The 21,520-nt window shown below is 49.6% G+C and overlaps 1 protein-coding gene across 4 annotated transcripts; it reads right to left on the bottom strand.

The window, feature by feature from the left end:
- Nucleotides 1-9,589: 9,589 nt before the first annotated feature.
- On the bottom strand, nt 9,590-21,407 carry ST6GALNAC4 (ST6 N-acetylgalactosaminide alpha-2,6-sialyltransferase 4). 4 transcript variants are annotated; one of them, XM_064291384.1, is made up of 6 exons: nt 21,300-21,321; nt 20,788-20,874; nt 15,785-15,970; nt 12,955-13,367; nt 11,602-11,709; nt 9,590-10,307 (listed from the first exon to the last, which is right to left on the bottom strand). In XM_064291384.1, the coding sequence occupies exons 2-6, from the start codon at nt 20,797-20,799 to the stop codon at nt 10,118-10,120; spliced, it is 909 nt and encodes a 302-aa protein (XP_064147454.1). In that variant the 5' UTR covers nt 20,800-20,874; nt 21,300-21,321; the 3' UTR covers nt 9,590-10,117. The 4 variants fall into 4 exon arrangements, with proteins under 4 accessions (XP_064147454.1, XP_064147455.1, XP_064147456.1 ...); XM_064291385.1 differs by lacking the exon at nt 21,300-21,321 and adding an exon at nt 16,089-16,161 and having other exon boundaries at nt 20,788-20,883; XM_064291386.1 differs by lacking the exon at nt 20,788-20,874 and having other exon boundaries at nt 21,300-21,407.
- Between the last annotated feature and the right edge of the window lie 113 nt (nt 21,408-21,520).

Genomic DNA, 21,520 nt, shown 5'->3' with positions numbered 1-21,520 from the left:
CCAAAATACAATTAAAAAAAAAAAAAGTAAAGCTGGCATAACTGGATATCCATTTGCAAAAAAATGAAACAGGACCCATACCTCACACCATGCACAAAAACTAACTCCAAGTGGATCAAAGACCTAAACATAAAGACTAAAACGATAAAGATCATGGAACAAAAAATTGGGACAACCCTAGGAGCCCTAATACAAGGTATAAACAGAATACAAAACATTACCAAAAATGATGAAGAGAAACCTGATAACTGGGAGCTCCTAAAAATCAAACACCTATGCTCATCTAAAGACTTCTCCAAAAGAGTAAAAAGACCACCTACAGACTGGGAAAGAATTTTCAGCTATGACATCTCCGACCAGCGCCTGATCTCTAAAATCTACATGATTCTGTCAAAACTCAACCACAAAAAGACAAACAACCCAATCAAGAAGTGGGCAAAGGATATGAACACGCACTTCACTACAGAAGATATTCAGGCAGCCAACAGATACATGAGAAAATGCTCTCGATCATTAGCCATTAGAGAAATGCAAATTAAAACTACGATGAGATTCCATCTCACACCAACAAGGCTGGCATTAATCCAAAAAACACAAAATAATAAATGTTGGAGAGGCTGCGGAGAGATTGGAACTCTCATACACTGCTGGTGGGAATGTAAAATGGTACAACCACTTTGGAAATCTATCTGGCGTTATCTTAAACAGTTAGAACTACCATACAACCCAGAAATCCCACTCCTAGGAATATACCCTAGAGATACAAGAGCCTTCATACAAACAGATATATGCACACCCATGTTTATTGCAGCTCTGTTTACAATAGCAAAAAGTTGGAAGCAACCAAGGTGTCCATCAACGGATGAATGGGTAAATAAATTGTGGTATATTCACACAATGGAATACTACGCATCGATAAAGAACAGTGACGAATCTCTGAAACATTTCATAACATGGAGGAACCTGGAAGGCATTATGCTGAGCGAAATCAGTCAGAGGCAAAAGGACAAATATTGTATAAGACCACTATTATAAGATCTTGAGAAATAGTAAACCTGAGAAGAACACATACTTTTGTGGTTACGAGGGGGGGAGGGAGGGAGGGTGGGAGAGGGTTTTTTATTGATTAATCAGTAGATAAGAACTGCTTTAGGTGAAGGGAAAGACAACACTCAATACATGGAAGGTCAGCTCAATTGGACTGGACCAAAAGCAAAGAAGTTTCCGGGATAAAATGAATGCTTCAAAGGTCAGCGGAGCAAGCGCGGGGGTCTGGGGAACATGGTTTGCGGGGACTTCTAAGTCAATTGGCAAAATAATTCTATTATGAAATCATTCTGCATCCCACTTTGAAATGTGGCATCTGGGGTCTTAAATGCTAACAAGCGGCCATCTAAGATGCATCAATTGGTCTCAACCAACCTGGATCAAAGGAGAATGAAGAACACCAAGGCCACACGTCAACTAAGAGCCCAAGAGACAGAAAGGGCCACATGAACCAGAGACCTACATCATCCTGAGACCAGAAGAACTAGTTGGTGCCCAGCCACAATCGATGACTGCCCTGACAGGGAGCACAGCAGAGGACCCCTGAGGGAGCAGGAGATCAGTGGGATACAGACCCCAAATTCTCATAAAAAGACCAAACTTAATGGTCTGACTGAGACTAGAGGAATCCCAGCGGCCATGCTCCCCAGACCTTCTGTTGGCACAGGACAGGAGCCATCCCCAAAGACAACTCATCAGACATGAAAGGGGCTGGTCAGCGGGTGGGAGAGAGACGCTGATGAAGAGTGAGCTAATTATATCAGGTGGACACTTGAGATTGTGTTGGCAACTCTTGTCTGGAGGGGGGATGGGAGGATAGAGAGAGAGGGAAGCCGGCAAAATTGTCAAGAAAGGAGAGACTGAAAGGGCTGACTCAAGAGGGGGAGAGCAAGTGGGAGTAGGGAGTGAGATGTATGTAAACTTATATGTGACAGACTGATTGGATTTGTAAACGTTCACTTGAAGCTTAATAAAAGTTATTAAAAAAAAAAAAAAAAAAAAACAAGACTAACAGCCCTGGGGCAAGGACTAGAAAGCAGGAGGAGTCAGGAAAGCTGGTGATAGGGAACCCAAGATTGAGCAGGGGGAGTGTTGACATGTCATGAGGTTGTGAACCAATGTCATAAAACAATATGTGTACTAACTGTTTAAAGAGAAACTAGTTTGTTCTGTAAACCTTCATCTAAAGTACAATAAAAATAAGTAAATAAAAAAAAAAAGTAAAATGAAATAATAAAAAAAAGATAGGTGACTGGTTAAGTAAACAAACACACAGTCCTGCCAAAGTGCACTGCGAGGCTGTTCAAACGAGTGATGTCAATCAGTATGCACCCAAAGGAAAAGGTGCCCAGGATATTTAAATGAACAAAACAAGTGAAAACCACATCTCGTATAACCACTTTGGAAAACAAAGTTATAAAAATGTGTATTCCAGTCCTGGGTATATTCTCCAGAGAAATTCTTACAAACGTACACAACACTGTTCATAGCAGCATTGCTTGAGTTAATACAAAGCTGGAAACAGCCCAAACAGCCATCAACGGGAGAATGATTTTACATTGTGGTACACTCCCATTATGGAATATTATACAGCAGAGGATATTGAATGAGTTATAATATAATTACATGTGATTACCGGAATGACACTTAGAAACTTGAGGAGTAAAAAAAAAGAAAAAAAACAAGACAAATAAAATCACACAATACATTGTTTAACCATATAGCTGGTGGTAGACAATTATGATACATACAGCCTTTCGTATGTAGCACAGTATTTAAAAAAGAAAGGCGAAAAAGGAGAAAAGATAAATAAAAATAAGGAGGTACCTTCTAGCCTATCATAGTAATTCTACCACCTGTCTGTCAGTTTCTCGTACTGCGGTGGCTTACATGTTGCTGTGATGCTGGAAGCTATGCCACTAGGATTTCAGATACCAGCAGGCAGGGTTCAGCAGAGCTTCCAGAGCTTCCAGACTAAGACAGAGTAGGAAAAAAGACCTGGAGATTTACTTCTGAAAATTAGCCAATGAAAACCTTACAGGTTACAACAGAATATTGTCCAATATTGTGCTGGAAGAGAGCCCCCTAGGTTGGAAGGCACTGCAGAATAGCCAATGGACTCAAACATACCAATGATCATGAAGATGGCACAGGACCGGGTGACATTTCATTCTGTTCCCATAAGATTGCCATGAGTTGGAGCTGACATGATGGCAACTAACATCATCATAGTGACTAAAGTGTTAATTGTGGTTATTTCTGGACTAATGGGACTTTGGTCCATTCTTTTTTCTTTTGACTTAACTGTATTTTTCAAAAGTTTTAAGACAACGAACATACAATGTTTTAAATATTTAAAAACTTAGCTTTAATTTATAAAAAATGAACTGCATATATAGCATGACTCATTTTTTTGTTGTTGCTGTTTATTTTAAAATAAAACTATCTATGCATATATGTTTGCAAAAGCACACAAAAGGTGTCCAGAAGAATCCATGGAACCATTGGCAGTACCTCCCCTAAAGGGTAGAGTTGGCCTGGGAGAGGTGGGTACTACTTCCACTTTTTGTTTTATAAACATCCAGGTTGTTTGCTTTGTACTAACTTGGTAATTTAACACTATTTTGTTTTTAATTAAAAGTCAGCAGCCGCCAAGGTCCAGCCTCCAGGCTGTGAAGACACTACCCTACTGGGCAGTCTGGGGCCCCAAGCGTGGATGTGAGGCCTCTCGCCCACCCCCTGGTGTCCAGATCCATCACTTCCTGAGACTCAGGCCCCACCCCACCCTCCTTGGGCAGCCTGACCTTGACAGAAAACCATTGAGCTGGGGCAAGGCAGCAGGCTAGAAACCCGATGAACTTGGCTGCTGTGGGCACAGAGCAGGGAAGTCTCTTGCTCAAGGTCACAGGCTGAGTTGGAGGCTACACCAGGGATGCAAGTGTCCTGTCTCCAGCCCTGGCCCCTGTCCCAGGCCAGGGGTGCAGACTCCCTGAACAGGAGGGCTCACCAGCCCAGCTCAGGCCTGCCATGTCTCTGGGCCCAGGCTCACTCCAGGAGTTTCTGCTTTTTTAGGACTGGCTTCCCTTCCTGGGCCCCAAGAACAATAACCACCACCTCGATAAAAATAAGGGTAAGAAAAATAGTAGTTCCCATTTTTGGGGCACTTGCTTCTATGCCAAATGCTTTGCAAAGATACCTCATTGAATCCTTCAAATAACCTGAGATGGGTACTATTGTTACCCCCACTTTCCAGAGGGAGAAACTGAGGCTCAGAGAGCACACAGGTGGCTAGTGACAGAGCTGGGATTCCACCCAGCCTGTTTAATTAACCATAGGACTGTTCTGTTCCAAGGTCCTAGGCCTGTTAATGGGTGTGCCCACGGCGGGACTGCCCATGCCAACACCAGGAAGGTCATGGATGGGTGGCTGTGCCCAGTCCTGGCACTGCTCCCTCACTTCGGTGTGATGGATCACTTCTGTATGGCCTTTCTTGCCATGGTCTTGTAACTCCCACCAAATGATTGGGTGAAGCTATGCCAATAAGGTGTTTGTGACCCACTGAGGGGATCGAACAGTTTGTTAATAATACAAATAAGGTGCATGGCACCCTTGTGGGGGTGGGACCATGCAAATAAGGTGTATGGAACCCTAACGAGGGGATCAGTCAGTTTTACCATCCTGCTAGGCTTACAAGAGAGCCACTCCCAGAGTAGAGAGGGGACCTAACCACCACCAAGAAAGAAGAGCTAGGAGTGGAGCTCATCCTTTGAACCCAGGATCCCTGTGCTGAGAACCTCCTAGACCCAGGAGACAGAAAGTTGTAACAAAGGAGATGGTTTGAGATGGTGAGAAACTGCAGTAGAGAAATGGTGGCAGCAGCAACAGGTGACCAGGATGAGACAGTGCAGTGGGCTTCTTGGCCCACAGAGCAAGGCGGTTACAGTGGATGTGCTGACCCAGGGAGCAAGAAAGTTGAGCACCTTGAGGCAGGAGGCTTCCTGGTGGAGTGAGTTGCCCCCAGGCACTTGTCTGTCAACAGAGCTAGAAAGCTAATGGCCTCTGGGTGGAGGCTTACCTGTGGAATGGGGTGCCTCCCGGCACTTACCGGTGGAGCTAAAGAGCTTTGTTACCCTTGCCTCAGCAGGGCAGAGGCCGGGCCAAGGAGCTGAGGGCCAGAAAGAGGTCTGCCTGCCTGCATGGCTGAGAACAGGCTGTCGCAATCAAAAACCTGTATCCTGAATTGTAACCTGTTACTTCTCTAATAAACGCCATAGCTCTAAGTACAGTTTGTGAGTTCTGTGTGGCCATTGCAATGAATCACTGAACCCAGAAGAAAAGTAGAGAGTGCCGTGGGAGGGACAGCTGATGTCAAAATTGGTAAAAAAAAAAAAAAATGGACGGAAGAGGTATGTCTGACCTCCGCCTCATAGCAGTCTGCCTGGCGCTGTTGATCTTGAGTCTCCTTTCCCCTTGTGAAGTTAGGTTAAGAGGTCTAACTCCCTGCCACCTGAGCGAAGCAGGGTCCCCTCCACCCGCGGAATCCCTAGTCCATGATCTGAGTGAGCTAGCCTCTGCTCCAGTCCTTCCCAGGAGTCCTGGGTGTGACCACCCTTTCTGCCCCTTAGTGAACCTTCTTTGCACTGTTACGATTTTTCCCTTCCACCAAGCCCTGGAAAGAACCCTCAGACACCTCACCTGCTGCCACCCCAGCTCCCAATTTACAGAAACTGAAACCAAGGCCCAGAGGGGACACACGACTTGCCCAAGACTCCCCAACAGGTCCCGGACAGAGTTGGGATGGGGGTCAGCCTGGGGACTCCTGCCTCTCTGCCTCTGGGCAGAGGAGCCCAGGGAGAGCAGCTAGCAGGTAAGGGTACTAACAGTAGGTCCTCCATAAGCATAAACCCCCAAGACCTGAGCGCTCTCTTGACAGAGGTACAAGGGACCTGGAACCAGGAAGTGCCTGGCTCTTCATGGACAGAGGCTGGAATACTCAGACTGACCTAGGCGACAGCCTGGGACCAGCAAGCCATCTTGCTTGGGCCCGCCAGATGGGGCCTGGGGTCCACAGAGGACACCAGTGCTCCAGTATCCAGAAGGCCTAAATTTTCTTTCCCCACCTGGTGATTAGGTTTGAGCATGAATAACTAGCTCCCAGCCTTGCTTAAGGCCCTTCTGAATAAGCCGTTAAGACCCCTCTAAGGAGCCCTGGTGGCACGATGGTGAAAGCACTCAGCTTCTAACCAAAAGGTCGAACCCACCAGCTTCTCCATAGGAGGAAGATGTGGCGGTCTGCTTCCTTATGATTTTAGCCTTGGAAACCCTAAGGGGAAGTTCTACTCTATCCTGTAGGATTGCTATAAGTCGGAACCGACTTGACGGCTATGGTAAGACACCTCCAGGCTGAGAGGGTCACCTGGCTTCCCCTCCAGCCTCTGGTCCCCACAGATGGGAGGCAGTGAGGTGATCGCCAGCAGACCAGGGCATGGACAGGGAAACAGAGGCCCAAAAAGGGGCTGTATGACAAGGTGTTGCCCCAATTCCTCAGGGCTGGTCAGGAGGCTCCTGTACCCACTCACCTCACGGCAGCCACTGAGCGAGAAGCAGCAGCAGAAGAGAGGGGTCCTCAGTTTGCTCATAGGGAGAGCCCTTTGTAAGCCCCTAACTAGTCACCAGGCCAGTCCGCGGTCACTTGCATCTGCCTGGAGGAAGTGACTGGAGGATCACTGCTGCTCGGTCACCACCCCAGTAAGACATTATTTGGCCAACCCAGCAATAAACCCCACCCTCAGGCAGGGCCAGAACAGAGGCACCTCTGTGTGGTGGGCCTAAAGGCGGGGCCGGCATTTCCCAGGGGACGGAGGGGTAAAGGAGCCCTGGTGGCGCAGTGGTTAAGAGCTCGGCTGCTAAACAAAAGGTCAGAAGTTCGAATCCACCAGCCACTCCCTGGAAACCCTATGGGACAGCTCTACTCTGTCCTGTGTTGTTGTTGTTGTTAGGTGCCATGAAGCCAGTTCTGACTCAGGGAAGTGATCCTATGCACAACAGAATGAAATGCCACCCGGTCCTGCGCCACCCTCGTAATTGTTGTTATGCTTGAGACTATTGTTGCAGCCACTGTGTCAATCCATCTCGTTGAGGGTCTTCCTTATTTTCGCTATCCCTCTACTTTACCAAGCGTGACGACCTTCTTCAGTGACTCGTCCCACCTGATAACAGGTCCTATAGAGTTGCTGTAAGTTGGAATCAAACGGACGGCATCAGATTTGGAGGTAGAAAAGGAGACAGTCTCCAGCAAGGAGGTTGAGTTTGAATCTCATCAGGACCAGCAGATCCTTGGCCTTGGAGGTTGAGGATGCTTCTGCAACCAGGGAGGCAACTGATGTGGGGGCGGGAGATCTTCCTACCCATCTGTCACCAGATAAGGAAGGGCCAGTGGAAGGTGATCCCATATATAGCAAGTCTACCCCCTGTCATTTTGTCATACCATGGTGGCTTGTGTGTTGCTGTGATACGGTAAGCTATGCTACCAATATTTCAAATACCAGCAGGGACACGCATCATGGCAGGTTTCAGCGGAGGCTAAGACAGACTAGGAAGAATGGCATGGTGATCTACTTCCAAAAATTTGCCAATGAAAACCCTACGGATTGCAACAAAATACTGTTCAATATAGTGCTGGAAGATAAGCCTCCTAGGCTGGAAGGCACTCAAAATACGCACTGGTCACAACCACAATGATGAACTCAAACATACTAACAATAGTGAAGATGGAACAGGACCAGGCAACGTTTCTTTCTATTACGTGGGGTTGCCATGATTGGGCAGCAACTAACAACCACACATCAAGTGTCAACTATGTTCTAAGCCCTGGGGCCAGGCACTTTACATGTGCCATCTCTCTGAACTCCTACAATTCCAAGAGGTAGGGACTATTTTAAAACCTTTTATAGATGACGAAAATGAGGCACAGAGAACCACAGCACGAAATGGAGCCAGAATGAGGCCAGGTCTGACTCCAGAGAGCTCCCTCTGAGCCTGGAAGTTATCCCCGCCTACCCCCACCCAGCTGCCAGATTGCGCCCCACCCTTACCTCTACCCACCACATGCTCCTAGGCCCTGGCTGCTACTGCTGGGCCAGCATACGCAGTTAGGCTGCCAGCCTGCTCCCTCCCACCGCAGCGCTCCCTGCTCCTTAGCTCAGGGCTCTCCTCCCTCCTTCCTAAGAGCCTTCTGGGTCTCCTGGCCCTGGGTAGGGAGAGGCAGGGCACAAAAGGCAGTGCTGTGGGCCAGATGCCAGGTTGCCAGCCTCTGCTTGGAAGGCTGGGGTGGGAGGGGAATGTAGCGAGTCACCCAGAGCCCCGTGCACAACTCACTATGTAATTTGCAGGGCCCAGCGCAAAAGGAAAATGTGAAGCCCTTGTTAAGAAATTAAGAGTTTCAGGAAAGGCAATACACAATATGGGGGAAGTCAGTAAAGCATGACTGAGGCAAGAGGGAAAAAAAAAAAGAAATTAAGAATCTGAGGTCAGCCACCACACAGCATTAAACTAATGGGGGGCCCTCCTGAGTGTGGGAGGTAACTCCACAGTTCACACAGCCATGACGTGGGCCTGACCCCTGGAGCTGGGAGCTAGAACCCTAAGGCTCCAGCCCATATGACAGCCTGAGGCCTTGCAGCCCTATTCCTTCATTAGTCTCCGGGTGAAGGAAGGAAGGAAGGAAGACGAAGGCAGGGAGGGAAGAAAAGAGGAAAGTAGAGAAGAAGGGAGGGACAGAAGGAAAGAAGGAACAGTTACTATCCTGACCCTTGTGAGCTCTTTCAGAGCCCCTGGTGCAGAACCCAGGCTCTTAACGCTCTGCTCTCAGACAGACCTGGGACTGCTCCTGGCTCAACCACTCAGTGGCTGACTTCACCTAGTAGTTTCAACTCATCTGTAAAATGGAGCAAACTACCAGTCACCCTGGCTTGCCCAAGGTGGCTGTGCGCCCTCCCTAACTCCTAACAGGTAGGTGTTAGGTTTTCCCACTTCACAGGTACAGAAACTGAAACTCAGAGAAGGAAACCCTCGACCTGAGGTCCATGCTGGGAGCCCAACCCAAGCAGGGCTTGGAACTGGTTTGTTACGGTTTGTACCCCTGCTAAGAATTTGCCTTTCCACCCTAGATATACTGAATCCAAATCTACATTTAAACAACTCAAAAGATGAGACAGGGACCTTAGAGGGACAGTCAGTTTCTGTTAATGGGGGAAGGAACAATTTGAAAAAGGAGAGTGAGAATGGTTGCACACCTTGAAAAATGCAATCAATGTTAATGAATTGTACATGTAGAGATTGTTGAAATGGTATATGTTCTGTGTGCATATTTTCAACAACAAAAAATAAATTATTAAAAAAAAGCGCCCAGAAGCCCCGCTGGTCACCAGCCTGGGGAGAGGACCATAAGCCTCAGCCTGGCCTCAAGTCAACAGGTTACGGGATTGCGGCAGGGAGGGGAGCCTCAACCCCCACCCCAGACACATGACCACGCAGAGGCAGGTATGAGAAAATCATTTACCCGTACACTCTTGAGATGACCCTGGCAGTCACATTTCAAAGGCCCCTTTGCTCAACAAACTCTAAGCAAGCTCTCGGCCGCCCCAATCAGGGCATTGGCAGCAGGACAACCAGCTTGTGAGGTGTGGCACCAAAGGTGGGTGGGGGCAGAGAGGAAGGACCAGGGCTGGTGCAAGGTCGAAGGTCATGATGCTGGTGAGTGGGGGCCATCAGCCCCAGAGGCAAAGGCCACTTGACAGACCTGGAGGTGCTATGAACCCCAAAATGAAGATTCAGATCACTCAGGGGGCAGGGAGGGGAGGAGGGTGCAAAGGCCAGCATGGCTTCCTTCAACTCCCTCTAAAGTTGTGAAGCTAGAGATGGCTCCAAGAGTCTCCAGCGTGGGGCAGGAAGGGACCCTCTGTCTGCCCTGCATCTGGCAGGAGGTAGGATCCATAAATTAAAAGTTTTTGGTGGAGTGTGGTGGCTTCAATGGAATGGAGGCCTGATGAAGGCATGGTGACCAGCAGGGCTATTGGGCCCGCCAAGACGGGTGGGCGAAAACGATGGGCCTCTTCTTGGCCCAGCGGGAAAAAATGGCCTTCTCGGTGATGAAGCGGTGGGCGCTGCGGGGCGCCCGCTCGTGCGCCAGGTACATCTGACACTCGTCCAACCGGCCCTTCTCAAAGTAGTGGTAAGGCACCGAGGGGCGGCTCTCCTCTCTGCAGGGTGGGAACAGAGCTGAGGGAGTCAGGCACCAGATCCCACCCACCTCTCCCCAGACCCCATCCCCGAACCTGACCACCCCTCAACAGGTACTCTGGGCCCACAGTGCGTGGTGCCTGGGCCTGGGGGAGGCGAGGACAGGTAGGGGAGGAGCAAGCAGCCTACAGATCCAAAAGAACAGAGTTCGAGCCCCAGCTCTGCCTCTTGCAAGCTGGATGACTCTGGGCAGAAGATGTACTCCCTGTGAGCCCCAATAGTCCATCTGCAAAATGGGGATGGTGATAACCTGCTTCCAGGGTGAGTGTGTAAGTCAAAAATATGAGAAATGCAAAGCACCTTGCTGGTGAGGGAGCCCCTCACGCCCACAGCACGGAGTGGCCAGCCCTGCACACCCACCTACCTATCAGACCATGCATGCCAGCCGTCTGGCCAGCACCATGCAGTGGTACACAGGCTCCTGCCATCACACCCACATGCTCAACAAACAAGTTCCAGAAAGAACAGAGGGTAAAAACATGGGACCTTTTCTGAACTTGTTAGTTACAATAATATTGAAGTATAATAATGTAACAATATTACAATAATTTGAACTAGTCCGAAATATAATGAAATTAAGTGATATTTAAAAGGATAATAGCAAATATTAATAGACAGTATTTAGTGTAAATATTAAAAAAGAACAATAATATTAAAAGTCATAACTTACAAGTAATCTATAACTGATAAATATATAGGTCCCGGTGCTGGTGCTGTGCCAAGCACTTTGGTAGATTATTCATTGTCTAATAAATGTTTCGAGAGGTCCCTGGATGGTAGAAACAGTTAAGGTGGGCAGCTTCTAACCAAAAGGCTGGAGGTTGAGTCCACCCAGAGGTACCTTGGAAAAAAGCCCTGGCGATCTACTTCTGAAAAATCAGCCACTGGAAACCCCAGGAGCACAGTTCTACTCTGACACACATAGGGTCGCCGTGAGTTGGAATCAACTGGTTAAATGTTTCTACAACCTTCTAAGGAAGGTGCTATTCTTTTCTCTATTTTACATATGAGGAAATTGAGGCTCAGAGGGTGGGTGATCAGACCAAGATCACACACGGCAGAGCTGGGATTGGTATCTGAGCCTGTTCCAGAGGCTGAGCTCTTTCCTGCTGCCCCAGGCCCCACACCCTGGCCGCCCGCCGGGAAGCCCACATAGCCTGCACCCCCAAAGCTCCTTGCTCCTGCAGCTTGAGGCCCAGGCTGGGGCCCCCGGTCCTGACCACCCTGCCCCCTCTCCTGGCCAGCCAGCCTGACCTGCAGTAGCTGTCGCTGACCATTCCGTAGACCACAATCTCCTCGCACAGCTCCAGGGCGAGGATCATGGTGAACCAGCCGGTGCTGAGAAAGGAGCCTGATTGCCTCCTGCAGGAGAGGGCACACTGTCAGCCGCCCATACAACACGGAGCAAGGGCCCTGCCTCAGCTCACTCAAGACCCAGGGTCACTCACCTTGACCTCTATGGAAGGGACCCTGAGGAAGCTGGGAGGGGGCAGAGTCAGCCCAAGGCCACCAACAGGCAAGAGTTGAAGCTGGAAGCAAACCAAGGTCTGTTCAACTCCTCCCCACCCAAGCAGGGCTTAAGCCAAGCTATGCCTTCAGTGAACCCCCAGGATGATGGGTATGGGGGCCCTGGCCACACCCTCTCCACATCAAAGGGATGGGCTAGCCAGGCAGAGCTTCTCTGAGGAGGTGACATTTCATCCAGACCTCAACGGCAAAAAAGAACCAGCCATGGAAAGATGTGGGGGAAAAACATTCCAGGCAAAGGGAATGGCATGTACAGAGGGCCACAGGTGGGGACAAGCAGGGTCATCGGAGGAAGCCCCAATGGCCAGTATGGCTGAAGCAGAGTGAGCGAAAGGGGGACAAGGTCCCAGGGCCAGGCAGGGCCCAATCATGCAGGGCTTGTAGGCTAGGGGAGGGGGAGCAAGGGGAGTCCACGCTTTATTCTCCAAGTGATGAGAAGCTGCTGTAGGTCTGAGGGCAGCTGGAGGAGCTCAGGCTGCAGGGACAAGAGCAGCAACTGGGTGACCAGAGAGGGAACTGCTGCAGGGGCAGGGAGAGACTCAAGAGCCACCAGGATGACTACAGTGACAGGTGATGGAACAAGGGGAGTCAGGGGCAAAGTCCAGGTTTTTGGCTGAAAACCTGGACACTGACCGTTCTATTTCCTGAGCTGAGGAGGCTGAGGGAGGAGCAGGTGTGTGGAAGAGGGGGATGATGGGAGTTAGGAGTGTTCTTTGGGGTGTGAAATAAAGTGAAATCCTGAGTGCAGAGCACTTAACCCAGTGCCTGGAGCATGAAGAAGGCTGCTATTATTGTTACTTCCATGATCTGGAAGGGACATCAGATATCAAGAGCATCCCCTCGTGTTCTCTGACACCCCCCCGCCCCCACCAATCATGTGCCCACAGGCTGAATATCCCATGCCGCCATTTGGGATTCAACATCTGTGCGATAACTTCGTGAATGACAGCTGCTCAGTCTCCTGCTCTCCAAGAGAGGGCAGGACCACACCGCCTCCATTACAGCTGTCCCCCAAGCCCAGATTCTTTGCTACACAAGAAGCTTCTGGAGAAGGCTGGGCCCCAGCTGCCCCAGACTCACCGGTTCTTGCCTGTCTCGTCCTGGAAGACCTGGTCACAGTATGCCATCATGCGCTCGGTGAAGGTGTACACCTGCAGGCCTGGGTACATCTGGGTGAGCTGCAGCAGCGTGCGGTAGGTGCGGCCACCAAGCACCCGGTCCATATGCCTGCCCTGGCCCCACACCACATAGAGTGTGTCTCGGGCCTGCTGAAAGTAGTGTGAGTAATTGCGCAGGAGCAGCGGCACGCTCGTGTGCGAGATCACACGCAGGGTGCTGCGCCGGCCCACATCCGCCTCGAAGCCCACTGTGGGCGCCTGGTTCATGCGCAGCACGCACTCGGCTCCGTCGATCTCTATGCCCAGGCCTGAGCCCAGCATCTGGCCAGAGCTGGACACCACTGCACAGCTGCGGCAGGGTTCCCGGACCAGTGGCTGCAGGGAGTGGTAGAGAGAGATACATGGACACATAGCTTCCACCCACCTGCCCCTCCACCCAGGAACACCAACTGACTCCCTGAATCCTCATTATCAGCTCTAAGTATTGTTATCAACTCATTTTCCAAACAAGAAAATGGAGACTGCGCAGGTGGACTGACTTTCCCAAAGTCATGCTGATATCAAGATAAGATTCCATACTCAGAGCCTATGCTTCCTCATCAGCCATGTTCCGTGCCCTTGTCTGTTGCTGTCTCCTGGAGTGGACACTGAGGCCCTACCAGTACTCATGGGTTCCTGATGAGGGTTACATGAGCAAATATGTATAAAGTACTCAGAACAGTGCCTGGCATAGAACGGATGTCATAAAAGTGTTTACTAAGTAAGCATGAACCTCAGCTCCTCAGAACCCCCCACAGGTCACTACTTTCCCAGCCCAAGCCCACCCACTCTGTGCTCAGTTTATAAGCAGAGCAGCGTCTTCAGTGCCTACAACAGGGTTGGAAACCTCTAGTTCTGAGCTTGAATACCGACTCTGCCTCTTCCTAGCCGTGTGCTCTGGGACAAGTCACTTTGCCTCTCTGAGCCTCAATTCCCTCATATGTAAAGTGGGGATGAAAGCAGCAACTCCTTGATCAGGTTGCGAGGATTAAATAAAAAATGCCTGAAGGGTCAACAGCACAGACCTAGGGTACAGTGAGGGCCACCACCCCTCCCCCCTCATTATTCCCTGAGAAGCAGAAACAGGGTCAGCGAGCCTTGACTATCCACTGGGGGTGAGTGGTCAGGGTTCCCAGGGAAAGACTTGCTCCCATCTCATGTCCCCATAGTCTTTTGGGGGAACGTGGGTTTAAGGAGGCCCCATAAAGGATGTGGGGACATTAATCCAATTAATAAAAGAATCACTGTCACATCCCACTCAGGGACATTTCATATCTGACCTAATGTTGATTTAAGGACATGTAGGCCCTGGTAGCAAAAAGGTTAGGCACTCGGCTGCTAACTGGAAGGTTGGTGGTTCCAACCCACTCAGCAGCTCCACAGGAGAAAAGACTTGGCAATCTGTTCCCATAAAGATTAAAAAAAAAAATTGCAGCCTAGGAAATCCCACAGGGCAGTTCTACGCTGTCATATAGGGTCGCTATGAGTTGGACTCTACTCAACGGCACCTAACAACAGGCCCATTTTCCGCGCTCCAGCAATAAAGAACAAGACTTCCTCATCCTGCCCTCAGTTTGAGCCTGTCCTGACAACTGAGGGTCACCACCAGCCCCCAAGAGGTGTTCTGCTTGTACTTCACAAGGCCTTTAAATTTTATAATTAGTTACCAACTATAAAATTGGTCCTGACGTTCAAAACCTAGACTTCCATCTTCTCTTTAAAAAAAACAAAACAGAGGATCTGGTCATCCCAAGCCCTCATTCCCATGAGGCCCCGAGCATCTGAGATGAATATCAACCGTCCCCACGGTAGATGGGACAGGGTCCACCCAGTCTACCGAGCTGTGCTTCCCACCTGACCAGTCCTGTGGACACTGGAGTTTGTACCTCCCCCACCCCGCTGATTTGTTTCTTCATCGATTATTTATACAGCACCTGTTCTGAACACTGTATAAGAATTACCCAGTTGAATCTTCACAGCAGCTCTATAGAGGCAGGAACCATAATGAACTGAGATGCAGAGGGATGAAAACCCAAAATACATCTCCTCCCTCTGAGCCATTCAACTCAGACTGGGAGCTTTCTGCACTGTGTGTCCACATGGGATGCCTCTGAGGGCGCTCACTGAATAAACCCATTATGTGGGGCTGCTGAAATCAGCGTGAGGGGGTAAAGTGCTCCCTACCAGGCAGGGCAGAGCAAGTATGGAGAGGTGGGTGCCATGAGGCCAGGAGCCATATCTGAGTCGTCACCCCTGGGTCCAGTATCCCTATCTCCCCATGAGACAGAGAACTCTGGGGTTGAATGTGGCTTTTATCTATGTCATCTTTCTATCCCCAGCAGCTTGCAGCATACGGCCCGATACATCGCAGGTGCCACACACTTGCCTGTTGAATGCATAGATTATGTGTGTAGACAGACAAATCTAAAGATGCGGAGAAGGGCACATATCACACCACGATATGACTGTCTGTCTCCCCCACGAGGCTGGGAATTCCAAGCAGGCAGCCATGCTGTCTGACCCCCTTTTCATCCCCAGCCCCCAGCTGAGAGCAGCCAGGCAACATTTGTTAAGGACCTTGAGGCTCAGAGAAGTGAAGTGACAGCCAAGGTCACAGAGCTGGTAAGCCAAGGAGCCATGCCTAGGGTCTGGGTCTGCCTGGCACAAGCCTGGCTCTCATAGTCCCCCAGAGCTGGAGGATGAACAGCGCCCTTGACCAGGCCTGCCCCCAACACATTGCCTGGCTGACTCACCTTCCCATCTGGCACACTGCTATATCCACTGAAGTGCAGGGGTCCCGGCACGGTAGGCCTGGAGCCGGTGGGGAGGTGGGGTTCCAGGCAGGTGGCCAGGCAGAGGGGCAGGCAGGCCCAGCCACACATTAGGATGTAGACAGCGGAGAAGACCAAGGAGCACAGGACGACGAGAAGGAGCCGACCCTGGGGGAGACAGCAGTCATGGCTAGTCCTCGGGGATCCTAGAAGCCTTGGCAGTGCGCTGCACCCCAGCCTCCTGAGTCCAGACCCCAGCTCAGCAGAATCCACGGCCTCTGTTTACCTGGCCTTACTCTGGGCTGCCAAGGTCTGGGCACATGAGGCCCAGGAGATCAGCTCCATCATTTTCCTGAGTTCTGGATAAGGAAACAGACTTGGGGTGAGGTGTGTGGTTAGGCCACAAAATAAGGAAGTGGCAGCATGAGGCCCCAAAGTCAGGCTGCAGAGCCCATGCTCTTAACTCAAAGCCTGGGTGTGTTGTGCACCCCTGAGTGTGACTCTCCTCCTCTCTGGGCCTATCCCCTCCTCCACTAAGTGAGGGCAAAATCACCACAGTGCAGACTTACTGTGAGAATGGTGGTTGTCTTAGTTACCTAGTGCTGCTATAACAGAAATATCACAAATGGGTGGCTTTAACAAACAGAAATTTATTTTCTCATAGTTTAGGAGGCTAGAAGTCTGAAATCAGGAGAAAGCTTTCTCTCCCTGTTGCCCCTGGAGGAAAGTCCTTGTCTCTTCAGCTTGTTTCCTGATTCCTAGGAGATATTCCTGTGGGTTGGGCATCAATCGTCCCCCACTTCTGCTTCTTTTGCTTGCTTATTTAATCTCTTTTAAAAGAGGCTGACTGGAGACACATCCTACACTAATCCATCTCATTAACATAACAAAAACGACCCATCCTCAAATGGGATTATAACCACAGGCATAAAGTTTAGGATTTACAACACATATTTTGCAGGGACACAATTCAATCCATAACATTGCACCCTTTGGCCCTCAAAAATTCATGTCCTTGCTACACGTACAACACATTCATCCAATTACATCATCCCCAAAGCCTTAAATCAACTCTAAATTCAAATTCTATAAAAAAAAATTCTATACTGGGGAAAAATTCCTCTTTATCTGTGAACCTATGAAATCTAGAATACAAATTAGTGCTCCCAAAGTACAATGGTGGAACAGGTACAAGGTAGATATTTCCAGTAGGAATAGGAGAGAGAGGAGGGAAAGAAGGCACAGGCTTAATCTCTTTATCAAAAGATTATGTAGAAACAACATACATGCCCATCAACAGATGGAAAAACAAACTGTGGTACCAACACAATGGAATACTACTCAACAATAAAGAATAATGATGAATCCTTGAAACATCTCCCAACGTGGATGAATTTGGAGGACATTATGCTGAGTGAAATAAGCAATCACGGAAGGACAAATATCGTATGAGACCGCTATTATAAAAAGTCAAGAATAGGTTTACACACAGAAAGAAACATTCTTTGATGATTACCAGGATGGGAGGGGGAGAGAGGGAGAATCACTAACTAGGTAGTACACAGGTGTTAATTCTGGTGAAGGGAAAGGCAGTACACAATATGGGGGAAGTCAGCACGAGGTGACCAAGGCAAAGGAAGACACTGGGAGGTACGCAAGAATAAAGGGCAACTGTGGTAAATGCCCTGCTGGCACAGTGGTTAATTATTTGGGCTGCTAACCGAAAGGCTGGTAGTTCAAATCCACCAGCTGCTCCTTAGAAACCCTATGGGGCAGTTCTACTCTGCCCTATAAGGTTGCTATGAATCGGAATTGACTCGATGGCAATAGGTTTGGGTCATGGTAAATGCTGTAACACATACAACCCTGCAACAACAGTACAATAGTACAAACAATAACTTGGAAGTAGATACATAAGCTAGTATGTATCCTGAATAGGTGAGGTGGGCCCTACAGAAGTACACCCATGTACGTATATAGGTGCAATTGTTGATATTTCTACATATGTATCTGTAAATGCTGCATGTATACGCATATATATTACAGAGCATATAAGGGGCACAGTTATACAAACTACTTAGACATCAGGATCGAACTACTGGACACGAAGGCTACAGACCACTCTCAGGGGACATCTAGGTCACCTGGCAAAACATAGTTCATAAAGATAATGTTCTACATTCTAGCCTTCTCTGGGGTCTTAAAAGCCTGCCAGTAGCCATCTAAGAAGTAACTTTCGGTCTCTTTCCGCCTAGAGCAAAGGAGAATGAAGAAAACCAAAGACTCAAGGGAGCAATTAGTCCAAAGGACTAATGGCCCACATGAACCACAGCCTCCACTAGACTGAGACCAGAAGAACACTAGCCTGAAACCAGGAGAACTGGATGGTGCCTGGCTACCGCTACCGACCACTCTGACCAGGTCCACAATAGAAGGTTACAGTTCAAATGGATAAAAAACGCAGAACAAAATTCAAACTAAAAAAAAAAAAGACCAGACTTATAAACACTCCCTGAGGCCACCTTTCAGCCAAATAATAGACAGGGCTAGAGAATAAACAATAACAGCCACGAAGAATGTGCTTCTTAGAACAATCAACTATACAAGACCAAAAGGGCACATCTGCCCCAAACTAAAAGTAAGAAGACATGGAGGGACAGGGAGACCCGACTAATGCAAACAGGAAACTCAGACAGGAAATGGGGAGTGCTGACACAATGCAACCAAGATCATGAAACAATCCGCCTAAGAATTATTAACTGGAAAATTAATTTGCTACATAAACTTTCACCTAAAGCACAATAAGATGCGAATTAAAAAAAAAAAAAAAAAGATTACGTAGCTATGTCCTTGGTCTGTAGAACGGAATTTTCCAAATCTTGAAGTTCTGTTTCATTTTTGCACAGTTCATTTTTAAGTCCATTTTTTTCCTCTTGCATTTTACTATAAGCAGCAAGGAAATACCATGTGGCACCTTTAAGATCTTGCTTAGAAATCTCACCAGTCAGATATTCAAGTTCATCACTTACAAGTTCTACCTTCCACCAAACATTTGAACATAATTCAGACAAGTTCTTCGCCACTGCATAAAAAGCTTTGCCCTTCTTCCATTGTCCAAACACGTTCATCATTTTCTTTTAAAGCCTCACCAGAAGCATAGTTAACGTACACATTTCTAGCAACATTCTGTGGCTGGCGCCCTATGTATTCCCTAAGACAAAACTTTCTTTATAGTTCTCCTCACTTCCTTTTGAGGTCTCATCAGAACTGTCTTTGACACCCATAATTCTACCAACAGTCTTTTCAAAGCAACCTAGGCTTTTTTTTTACTATTAGGTTCTTTAAAACTCTTTCACCCTCTACCCATTACCCAATTCCAAAACCACTTCCACAGCTGAGGTATCTGTTACAGCAGCACCCCACTCGCTGGTACCAAATTCTGTCTTGGTTACCTAGTGCTGCTATAACAGAAATACCACAAATGGATGGCTTTAACAAACGGAAATTTATTTTCTCACAGTTTAGGAGGAAAGTAGTCCGAATTAGGGTGCCGGCTCTAGGGGAAGGCTTTCTCTCTCCGTTGGCTCCTGGAGGAAGGTCCTTGTCTCTCCAGCTTGTTTCCTAGTTCCTTGGAGATCTCCACGTGGCTTGGCATCAATCTCGCCCCATCTCTGCTTCTTTCTCTTGCATGTTTAATCTCTTTTTATATCTCAAGAGATTGACTCAAAACATACCCTACACTAATCCTGTTCACTAACAAAACAAAGACAACTCATTGTCAAATGGCTTTACAACCACAGGCATAGAGGTTAAGACTTACAATGCATTTTAGGGGGACACAATTCAATCCGTAACAGTGGTGAAAATGCTCAGTATACTGTAAAGCGCAGTGCACATCCGGTCAAGGGAGCAGCATGTCCAAAGATCTACCAGCTCCTTCAGTGTGGGCCCCCTCACACTTACCCCACCCCCCCAGCCAACTCGGTGTTGTCCCCTTAGTTGGTGATGATGATCTGGGTCAGCTGCTCGGTTGAGGAAAGAGGATGGTGGAAGAAATGCCGGGGAAACATTCAAGAAATGGTTCCAATAATTGAAAAGCTGTTGCTCAAAGGCCCCTGCCTCCAGAAACCATGTGCCAAAGGCTGTTTGAACCAGGAAGCCCTCCCACCCTGGGGCTGGCCCTGTTGGCCAATTTAGGGAATGCCCTCCATCAACCGTATGAGGAGGAGGGGCCACCTGGTGGGGAACAGCACCCTGGGTGGGCTGGCATGCCCCGGTCACCACCACGTATGTCTCTCTGGGCTCTACGTTTCTCCCAAGACTGTCCAAGGCACAGGTCCTTAAACAATCCCTCAGAAACCACCTAGCAGCTGGTTGGTGCTCTATGAAAATCAGAGGTGGGAAAGCAACCCCCACCTTAGGCACACCCTGCCAGAGGCCCACCCTTTTCTGCCATAAGCCACATCAGCTTCTAAAAATAAGTCCCTTCCGTGTGTGGCCAGCTGTGCAGGGGGAGGGAGTTCAGGCCCTGGGGCTTCAGGCCCCCTGCCTATGAGGAACCCAGAGACCTCGGCTCAGGCAGTCAGGGTTGACTCCCCCCTTCCCCCAACACCCAGGGCTTGCTCCCACCTCGACCAGGGGCCCCTGAGTAAAGACAGGAGCAGCTGCATCACTGAACTCTCAGGCCATATCCAGCTCCCATGGTCACCTCGCCTGGGTGACCTAGGGAACGCACACAGGTGATGGGTACTATCACCCCCATTTTATGGGGGGTAGGGCACTGAAGCCAGAGAGGGGACACCACTTGCCTGGGACCACAGAGCCAGCCAGTGCAGGGCTGGGCTGTGAAGGCCAGTCCAGCTTTATCTGTTCAAGAGGGAAAGGCTATGGGGGGACATTCAGTCCTGGATGGCAGAGGCTACTGAGGCTGCTCGGTTTGAAGGCGTCCCCGAGTCCCCTGTGAGCCCTGCTCTTCTGCCACTTACCGGAGCCTTCATGCTGCTGCTACCGCTCAGCAACCCAGGGGCTGCCGTCTCCAAGGCTCGGGACGGAAAGAGATGGTAGCCGGGCACCTGCCAAGACCCAAAGACTCAGAGCCCAGGCGGGGGAGGGGAGGCCAGGTCCCAGCCTATCCGGAAAACTAAGACAGGGGAGAGTTGAGGCCAGAGTCCAACGCAGGTGGCGCCTCGGAATGAAATGCCTCAGAGCCCCCAAACAGCCGGCAGCACCGCCCCCATCCTAAAAGGGCTGGAATCGGCGACCTTTAGACCACTCGCCAACCCAACCCCCATTGTGCAGATGGGGAAGGAGAGGCAGAGAAGGAGAACCCTCAGCTCAAGGTCATACATCAAGTCTGGGGCAAACAAAGCCAGGAACGAGGGCGCCGGACTCCCACGCCATCCCTCCTAACCCCCTACCCGCGGGATGCAAGGAGAGGCCTGGGGCGGGGCGGGACTTCTAACCCCGCCCCCCCAAACTCCCCCGGCCAGGAGCTAACCAGGCAAGTAGGTTGGGGTTCGCCTGTTGTCGACGATTCGCTGCTTGGAGCTCCATGACCCGCAGGCCGGGCGGGCCAGGCTGGAAGCCGTAGCCCCTGGGCGGAGGCGGCGCTGCGGCCACAGCGTCGGGAGACCGAAAGCCGAACCAGTGCTGCCTGGGTCTGTGGCCCGCTCCGCGAGGCTGGGGCGGAGCCTGTACGCCTGAAAGCAGTTCAGCTAC

The sequence above is a fragment of the Loxodonta africana genome, chromosome 9 (assembly GCF_030014295.1).
Source record: "Loxodonta africana isolate mLoxAfr1 chromosome 9, mLoxAfr1.hap2, whole genome shotgun sequence".
Classification (NCBI taxonomy): domain Eukaryota; kingdom Metazoa; phylum Chordata; class Mammalia; order Proboscidea; family Elephantidae; genus Loxodonta; species Loxodonta africana.
Note: the sequence above shows the minus strand (reverse complement) of the source record. Positions and strands in the feature narration are given on the sequence as shown.